Raw genomic sequence first — 19,478 nt, 5'->3', positions numbered from 1 at the left:
TTCCTGGCACTAATATTTGGATTTTCAACAGCAGACGCCACAACTTTAAACTAAATATTATCGTTGTTACTTTCATGTCTCCTGGTAGTTTTCTCATAATTCGCATTTGCTGTTCATTCAAACCTTTCCTTCACATTTTCAAAACAGTGGGAATCTCTGTAAATTTGGATTATTTGCTTTGTAAATACGTGCTGCTAGCAAACATTTCCCATATTTTGCTAATTCTTAATCACTTGTAGCGATTTTAAGGTTTTTTTATTTTATTTACAAATAAATGGTAACTTTCCATAAAGACTTATTTATTAAACTCAAATATCTCCATTTTTCAGTTATTAATTTTTATTTTAAATAGTGTAGCTAGACAACTAATAAATTTAATAAAAATAAATACGTAAATCCGGTATTTTACATAAAAATGGGTTTTTTGCAAAAACTACGCAACTTAGGTATAGGGAAAGCTATTAAAAAATTGTAGGATCTACAGAAAGGCATCTAATGAAATCATAAAACATAGGGTGTTCTATTAGAAAAAGTCGAGATTTTTCAAATTTTAAATTATCAAGTTTGGCATGATTTTTTTTGCCCCCTGTATATCACAGATCAACTTTTTACACGTTTTTTGAAAGAGCCATCTTCACTCTACAGTTCCTGAAAAAAACATAATTTCTAGCTGTCACACAATCATAATTATGTCAACTACTAGAAGTGACGATAAGAAAAAAAAATTTAAAGTCGATTATCTCGAAAACTATCAATATTTTAATAGGGATCATAACACAAAGTCCCGTTAATTTTTCACGTATAATTCGATAATGCCATAAAAAACATAGGTTTCCATTTAAAAACATTAAGTTGGTACCTGCCCAGGAAAAACTGAATACCCTGTATATGCAAATAAGTTTTCATTTTGTGCAGCTCGGGAAAGTAGACAACTCTGTAGAAAAAAAAATTAAGTTATATCTTTTATTAACATGGATATTGGACTTACGCGCACTAGGTGGCCTCGGTGTAGGTATAGTAAAAATGAGCTTCCTAAATTAAAGAAAATTCAAAATGCAATTGCGGAAGATGAAGATTTGCCTAGATTGAGTAGAAAAAGTTTTACTGTGTACTACTTATGAAAATGCCAACGTCATGAAATACATATGTGGTGGATGAAAATAAAGCTCACGGTGTTACCTATTTTCCATTGTCTCCATATCAATATGAGCTAAAATGCATTGATAGATCTATATTTAATAATTTCTCTAAAATGATACGCCACTGGAATCGTATTCCCGGCACGCTCAACTCGTCGCACGGAATGAGTTACTGCCTACAATTTTGGGATTCTAGTATATAATAAAGATTAAAAAATTGGCAAATCATTACCAGCAGAGAGACCAGCAAACAGCCGGCCAAACGCGAGCATCTCAATAGAATTGGCTGCTTTGCATCCGAAAAAGAGCAGTGCTGAAACAATTGCCAGTGCGGCACACACTTTCAACACGCCTTTTCTACCCATCCGGTCGGCTAGAACTGATCCCCCAAGTGAACCCACTGCTGCGCCGACCAAGAAAATGGACACTATGGAGGACCATAGGAACTCCAGTTCAGTGTAGGACAATGTCGAGTCGTACCGTGTATACGAGCTCTCATTGATAAATTCTTTTATTACCTATAAAAATAAAATGGAGTAAAATTTACAAAGATTTAATTTCTACTCATTGATATGCTATCTATGGCTTCAATAAATAAACCAATTTACGAATAGTATGAAAATATTCAAAGTATGTGAGTATATCGTATCGTACATGATGAAAAAACCCAGGAACCAATTCAGATCAGAACCCCGCGCAGACATTACACGTATAAAGAAATGAATATCTCTCTGGACGTATATACAGGTTCGGAAAGTCCCCATGGTTCATCGGCCGTTACGTGAGAGCGATAAAGTAAGTCATAGAAATCCGTGCGATAGAGAAGGATGGCTATAATGAAAGCGTCTCATAGTCACCGCCCGTTTCGCCCTTCCACAAATAAGATCCACTTCCACTTGTAATTCAGCGACCGGTGGTCATCTTTGTTTTCGTCGTTTGCCTTTTCTGTAATAGATGTCACTACTTATACAATTCCGACTTCGTATTCCGATATGTTAATACAATCCGTTAACAGAGGGCAGCACAATTTGTCTAAGGTGAGGCGCAGCCCTAGAAAGAGTGATGCCAGATCTACAGATTTTTTTGGAATTGGGGAAATAGGGAATTTTGCTTTATTTCTTGGGATTTTTAAGTCATTTTAAAAAGTATACTTAAATAACAACTAAATGAACTTTAAATGCAGCTGAGCACTATACTCCATTTGAATAACTTCTCAGTAGGGGAAACAAGGTCACTAGATTTACAAACAGAGGTATCTACTAGCTACTGTAAAAAGTTTTCTTTGTTACGCGTTGTGCTGCCCTCTGTTAACGGATGGTATTAACATATCGGAATACCGAAGTCGAAATTGTATAAGTAGTGACATCTATTAAAGAAAAGCCAAACGACGAAAACAAAGATGACCACCGGTCGCTGAATTACAAGTGGAAGTGGATCTTATTTGTGGAAGGGCGAAACGGGCGGTGACTATGAGACGCCTTCATTATAGCCATCCTTCTCTATCGCACGGATTTCTATGACTTACTTTATCGCTCTCACGTAACGGCCGATGATCCATGGGAACTTTCCGAACCTGTATAGTAGGTAGGTACTATCCAATTGTTATTTACATTTATAGAACTACAGAAAAATAATAAAAGTTCAATAATTCAATTCTTATTCGATAGCATATTTAGAATATTTGAAGTGAATTCGTTAATGTAGCATACAAAATAAGTTTACGCAACACTGTTTAATTCAATTAAATTAGGCTTCAGAAAACATACATATTGGCTAACTGAGGGTACAATATGTTGGATAATAATTTGTTTATAAATGTCACCCCACCTTAACTAACTTATGTTTATAATCAGTGGCGGCTGGTGCGGGCAGGCTCAGGAGCCTTTAAAGTAAAAAAAAATCATTTAAAATTTAGTTCACGATGTAATCTACACAATTAAATAGACTAATCCTATGAAATATATGAAAAAGGAAATGTTAAATTTGTAATGTGGTCAATTTAACTTGACTTGCAAATTCGTTTGAAAAACTCTGACCACGTGGGCTCTTCGTAGCTCGCCTCTACATCTGCAAAGTGTTTACAGCGGTGGCCATGGTTACCGTCGCGCAACAGTGACGGAGACGGAGACGGACAGAGGATTAGCCCATAAAAACGGAGTTGGATTAGCCCATATTTACCATGCAGTTTGTGCTCTGTTTAGTCCGACCGTAAGCAAATGTGGTAATAGCTGTTCACCGCTTTTTTTCTTAATAAACGTAATTTGTTCAGGTATGGTGTAAAATTGTATTACTTACAACTGTAAAATTTATATTGATTGTAGCCCTTGCAATGTTATCTACTGAAAAATCAATGGTACGAGAAATACCAGGCTTTAATAAAAAAAGTAATTGAAAAGTTTACTTTGGACAAAAGCAGAGGAATGGACCTTCACTATAAAAAATAATTTTGCGTACATTTTCCCTATATTTCAATAATACTTGATATAAAACTAACCAATTAGATTATATATTTTTTTTACAATACATTGTACCTACATTTCTCCGCCCTCCATGGTACGGAAGTCAAGACCCGCCACTGTGTATAACCAAGTATCGCTTAACGCAGGATATTTGTACCCTCATTCAAATAAAAAGACATATTTAGATCTTACTTTTTTTCAGTCAAAACCAGTATTAAACAAAACCTAACCCATTTCCACACACAAACGAACACACATAAAAATGTATTTGTTAGCAGAGCTCATACAACTTTTCCGCTTACTAAGTGTTAGATGTAACCATCAGATTTTGTACTATAGTCTAGAATGCACATACTTGAAATGTGAGTGATTTTTAACGTCCTACTATTCAATTTCCGTAAAATTTAAGATACGCCCAGACAATCGCCCTTTGGTCTGCTGCTAGTCATAGATAGTCTCTAGTTCAGATGTATTTTAATCTCGATTTTTTTAATTGTCAAAAATTGCTCGCTTTTCATCACATTATGCGAAAGTAAAGTACGCCTCTGGAATGTACGATTTACTCGCGGAACTTAAATCAAAAGGTATTTTTTATATTTTATTTGATCTTTGCAGAGGCAGGAAAGAAATATTAATCCAGGAATAAACTTTTCTATTTTTTTTTTCTGGATGGAAAAGCAATATTTGAGTTTTTCTTTCGTCTGTTGTAATACTGAGATTTTTTTAATTGTCAAAAATTGCTCGTCTCATCACATTATGCGAAAGTAAAGTACGCCTCTGGAATGTACGATTTACTCGCGGACTTTAAATCAAAAGGTATTTTTTTATATTTTATTTGATCTTTGCAGACAGAAAAAAAATTAAGGAATAAACTTTTTTATTTTTTTTTCTGGATGGAAAATCAATATTTGAGTTTCTCTTTGGTCTGTTGTAATACTAACTGAAATGACTATTATTACTGTTTTATCACGTGGTAACTCTGTATCTGTCAACTATTGTCGACTACTGCCGAACTTTTACACCCCCGTTAGCTCCCTATCCAGTCAGACGGCACCCATACTGAAGCTTACTTTTGTGACGTCACGCTAACAGCGATCTGGCCTTGCTACTTACTTCTGCTGGTGTATTTACCACTCCAATGTTGTATCCCACTGGCAAGGACAAGCCTAAGCAAGTGGCGACACCAGCCAACACTAAAAGTTTGGTCCATCCTGGCCGTTCCACCGATATGTCCTTAAAATAAAAGGTGATTTCAAAAATACGTGAACAAACTCGGTTTCTGTCGCAAAAGTAAAGATATTCATTGTACACATGCTTTAAAAAATATATTACACTAGCATCAATTGAATGCGAAGAGCAACTTCCTTTTGATATTACAATTTAGATCGAACACTAAAAATAACTATAAAATTATATACCTCTAAGGACAGTGTCATTGTTGCTGATTCGTTTGGAACACATCTAACATACTAACACCACTTGCAAAGAGTTCTCTTTTATAAGCTATCACTAATCACATTTTTAATATTGAGCAAGAAGATCATTTCAATTACCGATATCTCTTTTAATTAAATTTTACATTAACTGGAAATCTAAACACTGATTAACGAAAAACTCATACTTATTATATCATACAACAAATTAACTTGCAGCTATAAAAAAAAACAACTTGAATATGTGTAAAACTTTTATTTTATCGGCACATTATATAAATACGTAGCACTAATTATGCTATTATGGTACAAAATAAGGTACTAAGGCACTCCAAAATAGTTTATGTAAATCCTACATTGTAAACAAAACGGTGGATGAAACTTGCAACATTTATTGACAAAAAAATTTGGAAGTTCTTGTGAAAAATTCGAAATATTTCGCCATAAATGTTGCAATGTTGCAGTAGTGTCCATCAGGAATAACCACACATTGTATTCCTTTTCTATCACCATAGCTTTAGCGCTTTAGGAAATGTTAGTGATTTCAAAGAATTACGTAAAAAAACAATGGAACGCTGCATTTTGGGGATATAAATCGCCCGTGGATATTTTTGATGAAACACCCTCTATACATAGCTGTTACAAATTCGCTTCTCACTACAGGGATCTCGACAACGGTAAGAGATACAAACTAACTTAAATGGGGGCAAAGTTGCGTATTCAGGGGACCAACATTATGCCTCTAAAAAATCAAGGCTAACGTGACTCGTTTTCGAAATATTTGAAAAAATACGAAATTTTGGAAATCCGTTTTTGTTTCATTTCAGCCTTGTTTGAGATGATATTGAAAAAAGAAGAACACTTTCTCGTGGCAACTTTTTGCCCTCTATTGAATGGCATAATCAATTTTTATATGTAACGTTTCGTCTCTCCAGAACCATGATCAACTTCATTTTTTTAAAATACGGCCTTACAAATTTTATTACATTTTTTGCAAGCCTTCATGACCCACAATACTGTACTGCCTCAGCCAGAACCAGATTCAGACGTTTTGTCTCGAAAAAATCTTCTTCAGTGTATTCATTCCAAATTTATCTAAATTTTTTATTTAGATTTCTTTGTTTATTGAATCATCGTACACTGTAAGTGTCATTAGACCCTGTGAAATCCATCTAGTTATTTAAACTATTACCACCACACAATAAAATAAAAAATTATTAGTTTTATTCCCGTGTCCAGTTATTTCTAGGCTTCTCGAGTGCTCAAAATTCAAACAAACTCCGATCAATTTTTTTTTTTTTTTTCAGGATATTCGTACAAATACATCTGACATGCTCTTTCACAGTTGTTTTTACAGATATAATAAATTCCAATAATATTACGCTGATCTTCATTTTCAACCTTTGCCAAAACGAAAATGTTTTTGAACATTTACTGAAATTTAAATAAATATGCATTTTTAAGAATTAATTTGTCAAAACTAAAATTGTAATAATCTTTTAATTTTGACGCAACAACTTATTGAGTTATGTATGACCAAGTGTTGGTAATAGTCAATAATAATAAAAGTTTTATTGTAAAACATGGTGGTAATAGTTTAAATAACTAGATGGATTTCACAGGGTCTAACGACACTTACAGTGTACAATAATTCGATAAACAAAGAAATTTAAATAAAAAATTTAGATAAATTTGGAACGAATACACTGAAGTTGAATTTTTCGAGACATAACGTCTGAATCTGATTGGGGCTGAGGCAGTACAGTATTGGGGATCGTGAAGGCTTGCAAAAAATGTAATAATATTTCTAAGATCCTATTTAAAAAAATTAAGTTGATGATTTTACTGAAGAGACGAAACGTTACTTATAAAAATTGATTATGCCAAAAAGTGGCCATGAGAAAGTGTTCTTCTATTTTCGATATCACCTCAAACAAGGCTGAAATGAAACAAAAACGGATTTCCAAAATTTCGGTTTTTTTCCAAATATTTCGAAACTAATCACGTTAGCCTTGATTTTTTAGACGCATATTGTTGGTCCCCCTGATTACGCAACTTTGCCCCCATTTAAGCTACTTCGTAGCTCTTACTATTTCCGAGATCCCTGTAGTGAGAAGCGAATTTGTAACAGCCTGTACTTGTCGTTCTTTTAAATCCTCTCTCAACTTTCTGATTACAACATGTATACATCATATATTTGCATTAATAGTTTGCACAATATTTAGGCCCTGATTCTGACCTTAATCAAATCAAGATTGCCAAGGAACTAGTGCATATTTACGCAACATTCGATTGTTTTTTATTTATTTTTTTGTGATCATAAATTTTGGTTTTTATTATTTTTTTTCTAAACAAAAAAAGCAAAGGAGATAAGCAGGGTAGAATAATATGTGAATATCCCTGTACATATAACGCCGACGTAACCATATATGTTGCATACCTAGGTATATGATAGCGTTATTTATAGTACCTTACGGTTCACGTAGGGGAGAGTAGGATTTATGTGTGCATCTCTTATTGGATTGGTAAAAATACAAATGTTAGACGTTTCATAGTTGAAATTTAATATTCTCAAACATTTTCTGGTACGTCAATAAAAGTTTTTTGGCAGTGACGAAAACTGCCTTACTAAAAATTTCATATTTCACAAAATTAAATGAACAAATTAACGCGAAATGTCTAAACGTATAAATAATAATAATTTCGAAATATGTTATTTCCATAAACATTCGTATTCGTTTTATTTATAGCTTAAATGTAATAGAACATTTCCAGGCTATTTCTGAATAAAACTAATGCTAAAGTACATGGTCAGTCACATAACACTACCCCCTGCTCTTTATCTTTTTTACATTTCCGTCTAGAGAAAAAAAGGTTAAAACTAATGTTTTCTTGCGATTCCAAAGAAATACATGGAAATACAATAGACTGTTGCATTTAAAAAATGTAAACTAAACTGTTTTGGTAACGGAACACCCTGTATATTTATCATTTTTTACATTTCTGAATTCTCTTTTTTTTTCTAACGACAATGATATAACACTGACGTACATTTGCTATATTTGGTTTGATGGTTTGTACACTGTTAATTTATTTACTGATCCTGCACATAGTCAAGACTGCCAAGAAAACAATGTGCAGCTATGTTTTCGACTGTTACATTTACTAAACAACTCCGTAATTTCTTTATCAACTGAGGGCTGTCAGAGAGAGCCGCAATTCAATGGCGTGCTAAGGGGTCAACCGAGACATACGTGAATAGCTGCCCGAGAATGCTTTTCACGTTTATAGCACATTATTATACTGTTGACGTTTACGGTGGTGTATTGTAGACAATTTAATTTGTTGATTTTCAATAAATAATGCGTACGCCTATGTCCTGCGGCTCAGTTATCTACCCTACTTATTATAAATGGTATTTTGTAATGTCTTCATAATTTTCTAGACAAAGTATGTCCATTCCAGATAGGTCTTAGTAATCCGCTCTTACGCACCTCACTGATACTACTAACTTCCTTCAATATTTCCTTCAAACCAAAATATTGTGCAATATGTCATGTCTACATCACTGTAATTAGAGAAACTACAAGAATCCAAAAAGCGACATATATACATCGGATTCCATTTAAAAAGCAAAATTTTATACCTTTGAAATGTAACAGCCGATTGGTTTTTTTTTAGTACATATGTATATTTCTTTAAAATCGCAATCAAATTTCCTAAAACTTCGATAATTACCAATTCTTTCTTAGATAGAAAGGCAGAAAAACATAAGAGAGGTGAATAATCCTGTACAATGCGCATAATCACGAACTTTCTACAAAATGGAACAATGAATAGAAAAAAAAATTGCGTCAATATCAATAGTAAATGCATTGGAAGGAAACATTGCTCAAGTTACCATACTCTCCCCTAAGTCATTGAAAATGTATGCCTGTGGAATGACTGAAAATACTTATCGTCCTTTTAGTAGCCTAGAATGCAAAAGTTCCTTATTAGAGGCAATTTAAATAATTATACACTTGTATGTTTATAATATAAATTATATAGTTATAAGTACACCGATTGTGCAATGATCTACAGTAATCGGTAATCAGAAAAATCTACTTTTTATATTGCTACTACAGTGAAATATTTCAATTAATGAACAACAGTAGTACTGTAGTGAAACAAAAATAGTATCATACAAATTAAGTGTTAATCATGATGATATCCCATCGGCAATGCCTTTAATTGCGCATTCAAAACAAAATATGTCTGTCTGCCAACATATTTTCGATTGAAAAGTATTTAGCTATCAGCAAAATCATATACTAATATTTCTTTTGAATCAAAACTTCTAAAACTGCGACAAGGTCATGCAGAAAAGGCACAACTGAGCCGATGCTGAAAATCCACCAAAACCAGCCACACTCCCAGCTGTCCAAAACCACATAGCTCAGCCAAACACAAGCCAATGAATGGGTTGTCAATGCTAAGCAATGTTAAGGAAAATTTGGTGTTTCTATTAAACTAAATAAAATGTTTAGCTCCTAAACCACCCCACACACGATGATGCAAAACTGTACAATTGATTCACGCCAATATGTCAGTTTCAAATTAGTTATTGGACTGACATATTTCAATTTGTGCACAAAAATAGCTGTTCACTGTCATGAAGATAAGAGTAGCGTGTGGTATCCACGTCTTTGGAAGATTAAAAGTTGTACATATATAAGTAAAAATAAGAATACTACCGGTAAAAGTCTTCAAAACTTCGGCTGGTAACTAGAAACCTTAATGTCATTGTCAGTCTGTTATGAGAATAAACACTTACTAAACACTGAAATAAATCACTTTATAAAGTTATACGCTTACACCACACAAAGGCACTTTCCGAACACCCATAATCGATAAAGTCGAAAACTAAAATAAAAATCGCGTTTACCATCCCGCCATATCATACCAGGTGTGGAGACAATTTGCAGTAGACGCCTCTCAAAGGCGGTATGACATTTCAGCAACTCAGCTGTAGCTAACCTCTAGTCTCTTCGGAAGCGTTCGGAACATGATGGGATTCTGGTTAAATTTACACTGTGACAGTAACAGTTGTATAGTTTAGCTGAACTAGGTCGATGTCAGAGGTCAGAGACACTGAGATTCACAAATACATGCACTACTTAAAAAAATATAAACATAATTGTTTATGAAAAGTTTTTAAAAAAAATATTTCGTATAAATTTTTATTTATTTTTTGTTAGGTTCGTTTTTTAAAACAACAAAAATAAATATTTTAAAACATAAATTAGTTCTATAAAGACAACTGGCAAAGCTGATAGTGCAAGAATAAACTTAATATGCTAACTCCGGGTGCCTCAGTGTAAGCAACCCCCCCCCCCACAAGAATTATAGTGCTGTTAAAAAACTAATTATAATTCGACTATTTATTTGATTAAAATTCGTATTCAGCACGTATTACCTCTAAAAAACTTAAGGTATACTTTGAATGTGTTCTCATCCATACGCAAACAATTTAATTTATAGTAGTCTACTTATAGCAGCAATTCTTTTAATAAATTTTATTAAGTTAAACATAATGTTAAAAACATTCTCTATAAGGAACTGAATCTAAAGAAACAAGCAAATTACAAGGTGTGTGTTCAAATTTTGATTTTGCATTTGCTCCCGCGCAAGCATGCCACAGTTTTGCATCAACGATCGTATTGAGATTAAATAAGACTGTCGATTCACAGTATTTCCAAACAGAAAATATCATAATTAGACTTGGCCATTCCAGAGTGTGGCCTGCAAGTTAATATGTTGCACATGATAATATTTTTTTAATGTATATTTTAATTTTGTATTAAATTACAGCTCTAACTAGTCAAAATGTGGGACGCGATGGTGTTAGTAGGTGAATTAGATGAAAAGGATACATAAGAAGGCCGAATTATCGTTAAACATTGTGAGTCCGATTAGAAAAGCCAACATTTCAAAACACAGTAAAGCTACAGCTACGCTAAGCCCAGACACCAATCTGAAATATCAAAAGAAAATCATAACCTCAAATATCGTACAAATTAAATAAAAATATTAAGTTATGACTCATAGACAGATAAAATAATTTCAAGGTATATAAATTTAATACAACTCATAGTATTTAACATAGACGTAGACAACTTATAAAACTTTAAAATTCATAATTTTTTTGCAGCACTATCATTTTCATCACAGATTTTCATACATTTTTCATTTCTGTTACTTATAAATTGTTTCACTATATTTACTTAGAAAATTGTTGTCTATGTCTACATTTTACAACTATAAATATGAAATCTTTTTTAGAATAAATAAAGTGAACTGCGTTATTCTAAAATCTCTATTAACAAAAAATATTTGGCAAATAAACAAAAGACTATTTTAAGTATTCTTAGCGACTTAGTTAAGAAATGAACGTGTATATCTTTGGTTGCTCTATAAGAAATTTTATTGAAGTAGGTATCCATAAAGGTTACATATTTAAGGTAAAAAATTAAAGTAACACCCTGTATTTACAGAGAAAAAAACGGATATCAATAAATGATCCTATAATTGCACATATCCTCTATAATTGAATACTATTGTATAAAAGATCAATAAAAATATTCATTTATCGTTCTGTTAATTTGCAAAATCAATTAAAAACTAACACTACTTAAAGTAAATAGTTCATTTGCTAAATTAAATGTTTTAATCTAAAATTAATCTGCATAAATTTTCTGAATTAACAAGTTTCACAAGAAACATAATTAAATTCCCATAGTTTTTTATTAATAAAATTGTGATTGGCAATCAGGGAATTATAGCTCTAGATTAAGTTATTTATTCTATAAGTAATTAATTTTTCTGTTAATTAATGTTATTAAAAAGTGGTTTTCAATTATAAACTCATGTTGACATGCCCATCTCGTTGATGGAAATCATGTTGACGTTTTTTATATCGCGCAATTTGTAAACAAGAATTTATTAAGACTGTATTATGGCAATGCGCTATACCACTTTCAGGCACGCCAATGGCTGTATATGTTTTTCGCAGTAATACCATAAAACTATAATTCACAATCCACATCCTTTTTTATCTCTAATTTCATCACACAATTCTGCGATAACACCATCGATGGATTAGATGAAACATTTTTCTGTCGCAAATGTGTAACGTTGGTCTGCGTCTAACTCTCAAAGGTCAGGTTCAACAAATAAATATTTTTTACTTGATTAAACGAATATTATTGATACCGACAGAACACAGTATTTAGATAACTTAAATGTTTCGTTACACTGTTTGCGTGATGTAAAAATACTAAGACCTTAAACCTTAAACGAGTACCTGTTTTTCGAGCCCCCACCATGAGGATTTCTCGAATCATGGTCGGTAACATCAACAAAAACCTAAAATTTTGACTTTCGCTCCATTTTTTGTAACCGAAAACGCAAACTGGTAGAATGTTTAAACTCAAACAAGGACACTTAATTAATCACTAAGTATATGTATGTATTTACCTTCTTCAAGTGATAATTGCATTTTAAGTAATTTAAACAGCTAGATCACGTCGGCTTTGAAATAGCACGGGTGTTGCGATTTAGCATACGATATCTAAACTTTGAGGTTGTAGTTAGCAGTGTGATGTTTTGTTCTTCAACGCACTCTTTGTAAGTGCGGATAATTTTTATTTCGACAAAATAGTAAATCATATCATATCTAGGGTATACGATGCCATGCCATTAGACAATGCATATACACATCATAATCAGAAAAATAAAATTAGAATTTTCTACATTTTAAAAAACATAGAGGTCACAGGCAAAACTAATTGGAAACATTTTATTTTTAAATAAAAGAAGCAAATGAATCGCATTTCGCACAAAATAACTATCCTTAATCCGTTGATTCAAGAAACAGACATTTACAAATTATTATTAACTATAAAAGAAGATATGAATTTAACTAGAAAAATATACATAGTGGTCCAAGTTATAAGGTGGAAACTTCACCAGGTGATAAAAGAACACACATTCACGTTCCACATTTTCTTGCATACGCAAAAGTTATAAATTTTCAGTTTTCAAATATTATATTAAGAGATTTTTAAAAGTTAACAAATACAAAAACGGACAAATTTTTAATAATGATAAAAATAAGTTACGAGATTCAAATGTATTTTTCAATTATGTTTTATAGCCAAATTACAAAAAATATTATTATCCACTGATAAATTAATCGATGTTGAAATCGATCATTAAATAAATCTAAATGAGAAATTTTATTTAGACACCTTTTACTACCTACTTATTAAGTATTAACATATTTACTATGAATTAACCAACTTTATTTTATTGTCATATACCTCTATAACTAATAGCTAAGGATCAAATAAAGTTTTAAATATATCTAAACTTGTTTTACTCGGGTTCTTGTTGTATGTACGAGGCTTCTGCAAGAGCGAGGCCCCGGACGATTGCCGTGCTCGCCACCCCTTAAGACCGCCACTGCTTGAATATATCTTGAATATATCTGAGGATGTTTGAAATAGACTGATGAAACTTAAACCACCCACTCATTTATAAGTAGGATCATATTCGATGCAAAATAATAAATCAATGCCTGTCAAGGGATCCAGTGTAGTACGGTTTTAAGGGGTTTAGAAACTGAATAATTTCTTTATGCATTATGAAGGAATGAAGGGATCAGTTCACGTCTGGCACCCCTGTTCCTATAAAAATCCATTTATTTTCATAAACTATTTTAAATGTAATTTATTATAAATCCAATTTGTTTTTTAAATTCCACTTTTTAGCTCTGTACGCGCCACTGTTGTATACTTGTTTTTTGGAGGCGGTCTCTGATTTACGACCAAGTTCGCCAGATTAATATTTGACGTATAACCGACCACTTCGTACACTCGATGCACCTGGACGACTACAGCTACTACCAGAACACAGTGCGTATGCAGCAGTATTTCAGATTTTACATTCAATTACATTTTAAATTTGAAATGATGCACGCGTCCTAAAAATGATGACACGATAAAAGACCGACAATTTTTTGCTCTACTTTGCATCGAATACGATCCTACTTTAGATAAGAAAAAGTAAGAACTCACTAATAGTAAGATGACTTACAAAATATGAGAGCAAATATTTCAACCAGTGGCGGAGATATGAGAGGTATGTTCGACTAGTGCTTCTTATTAACAATGGAATTTCTAATAAAAAATGATCTTTTCGATTTTGTTCGAACAACTAGCTCGTTAGGGATGTTGGCTACTGCATCGGGGCGTTTTTAGCTTCTTGAAGCGGTTTTTTGGACCCATGGAACGCCGGGAACTTTTAGAAAGTGAGGTGAAAATTCCCTCGTTGACCTTGGGATTTCTGCTGATGGCATCGTCCTTTGTCAACACTGACGGTCGTGATTGAACCGGTTTGAAGTGGTTTTGGGCGCGTCAACGGGATTTTGGAAAATGAGATAAAAATTTCCTTCTTTCCCGATTGGAAAGTATGGTGAATTGTCGAAAATTGTAGTAAAACAACAATATAATTGTTGTGTCAAAGTGAAATCGAAAATGACACTAAAACTCCACAAAAATAGTTTATGGGAATATTTTGTTAGAAATACAGTTTTAGATACAACATAAAGTGCAAAAGTTCGAAAAATCACCATCAACTAATTTTATAAGAGCTATACCCCCGGAAAAAACAAAAATTCTATATCAATAATTCGTTGAACTTTTGACACATTACTTACTCAAAATTGTATTTTTAAGAAAAAAAAATCCATAAACGTTTTTGTGGAACGAAATTTTGTTCTGTCGCCTGAAGTTTCCATTTTAAAACCTGGGCCACCCTGTATACGTACTTCGTCGCAAATACCCCTATAAATAAATTATTTCTAAACCTGCGTTGGCGATTTCAACAAGTCTGCCAACGGACAGAACTATAATGAGTTCGGTCAAGTACGACGCATAGTAGTCATGGCAATGAGTTCCGTAGTAAACATATTTAAACTGCAACAAAAAATACATTGCGGGAAATCGGGAGAGCGTTAACCTCTCAACTTGATCATTACTATCATCAGGAAATTATTAGCGTACAAAGTAAATTTCATGAATTTAACATATTTTACTAATATTTTTTGAGCATAACATTGAAAAAGTTTATTGAAAGGACACAGCTAGCTCTAATATGTTAAAAATACAAATAAATTCAATGTTATATTATTTGTAATTTCAATTATTATTACTTTTACTTGTAAAGAAATAAATTAAAAATAAAAATAATATTATTTTGCAGGGAAATAATAGATGACGTATTGTATGAACTTCACATGGTAAATAATAGATGGCATTTTTGAAACAGCTATAGTAACATTTTTGTACTATTCCCGGTAGTGTCTTTATCTATGAATTTTTACTATAATATACATATATCACAATTTAGATAAACTAATTGTTATCCGAATTTATTCTTCAGGGCATTATACGAATATGTCACATTTGACGCCAACAAAGAACAATAAATTATAAGCTTAGAATTTTTGTAAAACGCAAATATTTTCTGACACATTCGAGTAATACTGACAACAGCATCTCATTTGATATAAATATATTGCTAATTGGGTGCTTATTTTTGTCCAATATTTTCGTCATTGACAAAAAATAACACGTGAACTAGCCGGTAAACATATTTTGTGATTCTAGGCATTTTGAATATTGTGGGATTTACAAAATTAAGATAAATACCTATAGTAGCTTAAAGTACAGGCCATAAAACAAAACTATCATATTTATTACAGGTAAAATTTAATTAACAAAAAGGACACCTACTTATATTAGCACCAAGGTAAAGGCCGACTTAATTAGACAATTTGAATAGCAAAGCGATGTAAAGATGACTTGCACACTAAATCGTCGATGTGTACAAACAATGCATTGAGAAAATAAAACAATATTTTGAAAATTCAAACTCTTAAATCTGGATTAGCAAAGCTTCAATTTCAAAAAGGTATACACTTACTCTGTACGGAGACTGTGGATGCTGTATTCTGATGCCTTTTCCGTTAAACAAGACCTCGCGCTCTCCTTGCTGTTCCATAATAATGTTATACAAATCGAAAAATGGGAAATTAAAATTAAAAATCTAGCTGGTATCAACCCCGATTTATAGTACATAATATGGAATAAGTCAATTAGATCTCAATAAAACGTCTTTTTTTAGTATCATAAGAAACTACTAGGTAATATTTACCTATGTTAAGTTACACTTTTATTTATAGCACTTAATTGTAACTGTAATTTATCGAACTGTCAGGACTTACAAGCAAACATTTCGGTAAAGTGTACGCACCGCCACAGACAAACACGGAACGCAACCGCAACCAGGGTTATCGTTTTAGACCTTACATTGCAGCAAAAAGACAGGTAAAACGTGAAACAGGAATCGAATGATGATGACGTCACTGTTGTTCCGTTCTTTCCGTTTACTGCCATCTATTATAGATTACAACTATTATCAGTATTTCTATGAGTAGAAAGCGTTGATTTAGAAATCTCTCTTGATCCAATTTAAATGGTATGGTCAGAAATCAAAGATCTCTGTATGTTTAATTTGTTAATTATTTTCATGTATTTTATAAGTAGTTCCCTTTGTTTATGTAGTTCATATTACAAAACCAATGGAATTACTGTGATCAGTGTCCAATAATACCTACATTCCTACATCAGATTCTTGTTATAGTCACTGATATAATCAACGCTTTCTTTGAATTTACAGTGACTTGTATATTGTATAAAGTCCCTGTACTTGATTTTACAAATAGCGGCATCTAATAATAATGATCAGAATTTATTCAATTTATCAGCAATTTATAATCGACACAAAAGAGGTTCTTATCAAAGTAGATAACTGTTATAGTTATTTTTGCCTCCACTAAAGATTTAATTAAGCCGCTAGTAGATGGCGTAACCACAGCAGATATTTATTTTGCTGTGGCGAAACCTTAACTTTTTTTTAATTATTAGTATAATATGTGTTTGGATTTTATAATTTGTAGAAATAATTAATATTTACTTCAGTAAAACTAAGCAGAAAACAATTTGTCATATAATGTAATGATAAACATTGAACTGTATTTTGAACGTACTCGTATTTTGTAAACAAGGATAAATTGTCATATTGTCAAAATTCGAAACAAACGTCTAACCTCAAATGATTTAAATTTAGAAAATGCACAAAGTACGACTTCAAATTAAAAACGAGGAAAAAATATATGTTATTTGTCCATTTAATTGAATTATGTTAACATTGAATTAAAAATAACGAGATAGATTATGTCAGAAGAATTTCAGACACCCAAGCAAATGTCTATTAATTCCCCAGGTCCAAAAGTTTCTATAATTTCTGTTGCATGTCGCATTTGCTACGATAACGAAAGAGAAGAAGAACTCATAAATCCATGTCGTTGCAAAGTTAGTTGTTACACCCAAAACAAACATGTATTTTATTACTAATTTCTAGGGTACAGTAGCTTTTGTTCACCGATCATGCCTGGAGACTTGGCTGGGAGAATCAAACACAACAACGTGTGAATTATGTCACCAGGAGTTTAAAACAGAGAGAACGCCACGATTCTCTTCAAGAGAATCGATCTGTAGGTGGTGCTTCACAAATTCTTCGGGAGGACAAGGAGTTAGAAGTGATGTAATAGCATGCACACTTATTACTCCCCTGGCTATCGTAATCACTTATGTCTGCCTATTCTCATCTGAGTATTACAACCAGAAAAAGTTCTCAAGCTTACCTGCTGCACGATGGACTTCAATTTCATTGCTCATCATGATCGGTATAATGCTTATCGGCTACTATATGTGGGTGTACTCTGTGATAAGAATGCATGCCAGGCTGTGGTACAATTGGTGGCAAAGAACATGTGAAGTTCGATACATACCACCTAGCACCATAAATATTACTGGGGGAACCCCATCAACAGTCCTAACAGGTCACCCCAACACGCCTGTACCTAATTTAAACGAGGGAGAAAATGAAACTGCTATTACTGTATCAGGGGAAGAAATTAATCAGCAAGAAGTAAAACGTAGTGACCATGTTGTTGTTATCGTCGAAGATGACGCAAGAGCGGGTACCAGTTTTGAAAGCATAGTTTGAATGTAAAAGTTTGCAATTCCCCTACATTTATTCATTATTAAAAATTAATTATAAGAAAATTGGTTTTAGATTGCTCTAAACTGTTTATTTCTGTAATTTATACATACAGCATTTTCAAAAACTAAGATCTGAGGTCAGATTGACCAGTAGCAAGCGTTTTCTGATTTCAGAGAAATGCGCATCACAAGTATTCGAAGCTCGGATGTAAAATTTAATATATTAATTATCTTTTTTAAGACACTGTTAAGACAATCTTACATATTGGATTAATATGATCACAGTTTCCAAAAAATTCTATATCGAATGTTAGACAAAGTGGGAAATATCTGGGAAGGTGTCAGACCTCATAACAATCAGAAAAAAAGTCCCATAATAACAAGTGGTTTAAAATTCATTGAGATACAGGGTGTTAAATGTTCCACCCCATTTTCTTTTATAATTTTGGAAAGCTGTATCATCTGGCCGGCTTGAAATAATTCATTGTTTGTGTTGGGAAATATTTTGGATACCTCATCAAGGGCGCGGTTGGGGGGTAGTATAGAACTTATGATTGTTTTTAAAATGATGTGTCACTTTTTGGCAACAGTGATACTATTTTCTTAAAGAAAGAAATAATTAGACAAGGTGTTCTTGTCCTTTAAAATACCAAAATGTGTATTAAAATTAATAAACTGTAACTTTGAGAAAGGCATTCAAAATGTTCTCTTGCTCTGTACACACTTTTGAGCCCTTCTTTCTACAAACCTGATTCGAAGATTTTTGGTTTTTGTTGAATCCTAACACATCCTTCTTCAATTATGTTTTAAAGGGTAATCCTTAATATAGGAATGGCATACACAAAACTTTTTACTTCTCCCCAAACATAATTAATCATTAATCGAATAAATATTTAAATATGACATTTCCCAATAAGTGGGTAGACTGTGTAAAACCAACACGGCCTACTCAACCACCAGAGCTAAATCTACTGGATTATTGTAGTGGCTTTTAAAAATACATAGGTATCCTTAGTTCTAACATTTTTTACTCTATTATAAATGTTTTTGGCTAATTCAATAAATTTTTGAATTTCACTGTCAAGTATGTGTTTTTATATTCATAATATTTAAACACACCATTTTTTATTTTTATTTAGATAATTATTAATTTTAAAATTATAATGTTCACTAATTATGTATTAATTATAAGAATGCTATTTACTAGATATTGCTGGTGTAATTCAATGCTAGTTGGGGCATGCAGCCCATGATAATGGTTTCCTGCAATGTCAG

The 19,478-nt window shown here is 32.5% G+C and overlaps 2 protein-coding genes across 2 annotated transcripts in view; one reads left to right on the top strand and one right to left on the bottom strand.

Moving 5' to 3' along the window:
- Positions 1-16,441, bottom strand: part of LOC108906740 (solute carrier family 2, facilitated glucose transporter member 1) — a 29,286-nt gene extending 12,845 nt beyond the window's left edge. Inside the window, exons 1-3 of the mRNA XM_023454357.1 lie at positions 16,060-16,441; positions 4,712-4,831; positions 1,372-1,657 (exon numbers count right to left, since the gene is read on the bottom strand). Of these exons, the coding sequence (XP_023310125.1) occupies positions 1,372-1,657; positions 4,712-4,831; positions 16,060-16,137 (484 nt within the window). The 5' untranslated portion in view covers positions 16,138-16,441. The remainder of the gene's footprint in view (positions 1-1,371; positions 1,658-4,711; positions 4,832-16,059) is intronic.
- Positions 16,442-17,232: 791 nt separating this feature from the next.
- On the top strand, positions 17,233-18,949 carry LOC108906714 (E3 ubiquitin-protein ligase MARCH3-like). The gene is made up of 2 exons (XM_018710053.1): positions 17,233-17,510; positions 17,560-18,949. Exons 1-2 carry the CDS (start codon positions 17,373-17,375, stop codon positions 18,205-18,207), a joined length of 786 nt encoding a protein of 261 aa, XP_018565569.1. The 5' UTR covers positions 17,233-17,372; the 3' UTR covers positions 18,208-18,949.
- Positions 18,950-19,478: the final 529 nt, after the last annotated feature.

This window comes from Anoplophora glabripennis, unplaced genomic scaffold, assembly GCF_000390285.2.
Source record: "Anoplophora glabripennis isolate ALB-LARVAE unplaced genomic scaffold, Agla_2.0 scaffold187, whole genome shotgun sequence".
Classification (NCBI taxonomy): Eukaryota; Metazoa; Arthropoda; class Insecta; order Coleoptera; family Cerambycidae; genus Anoplophora; species Anoplophora glabripennis.
This window is presented reverse-complemented; position numbering and strand designations above follow the sequence as displayed.

Coding starts and splice junctions, on each gene's coding strand:
- LOC108906714 (XM_018710053.1), top strand. CDS start 17,373: ATGTCAGAAGAATTTCAGACACCCAAGCAAATGTCTATTAATTCCCCA. Junction 17,511..17,559: donor TAAATCCATGTCGTTGCAAA/GTTAGTTGTTAC, acceptor ACTAATTTCTAG/GGTACAGTAGCTTTTGTTCA.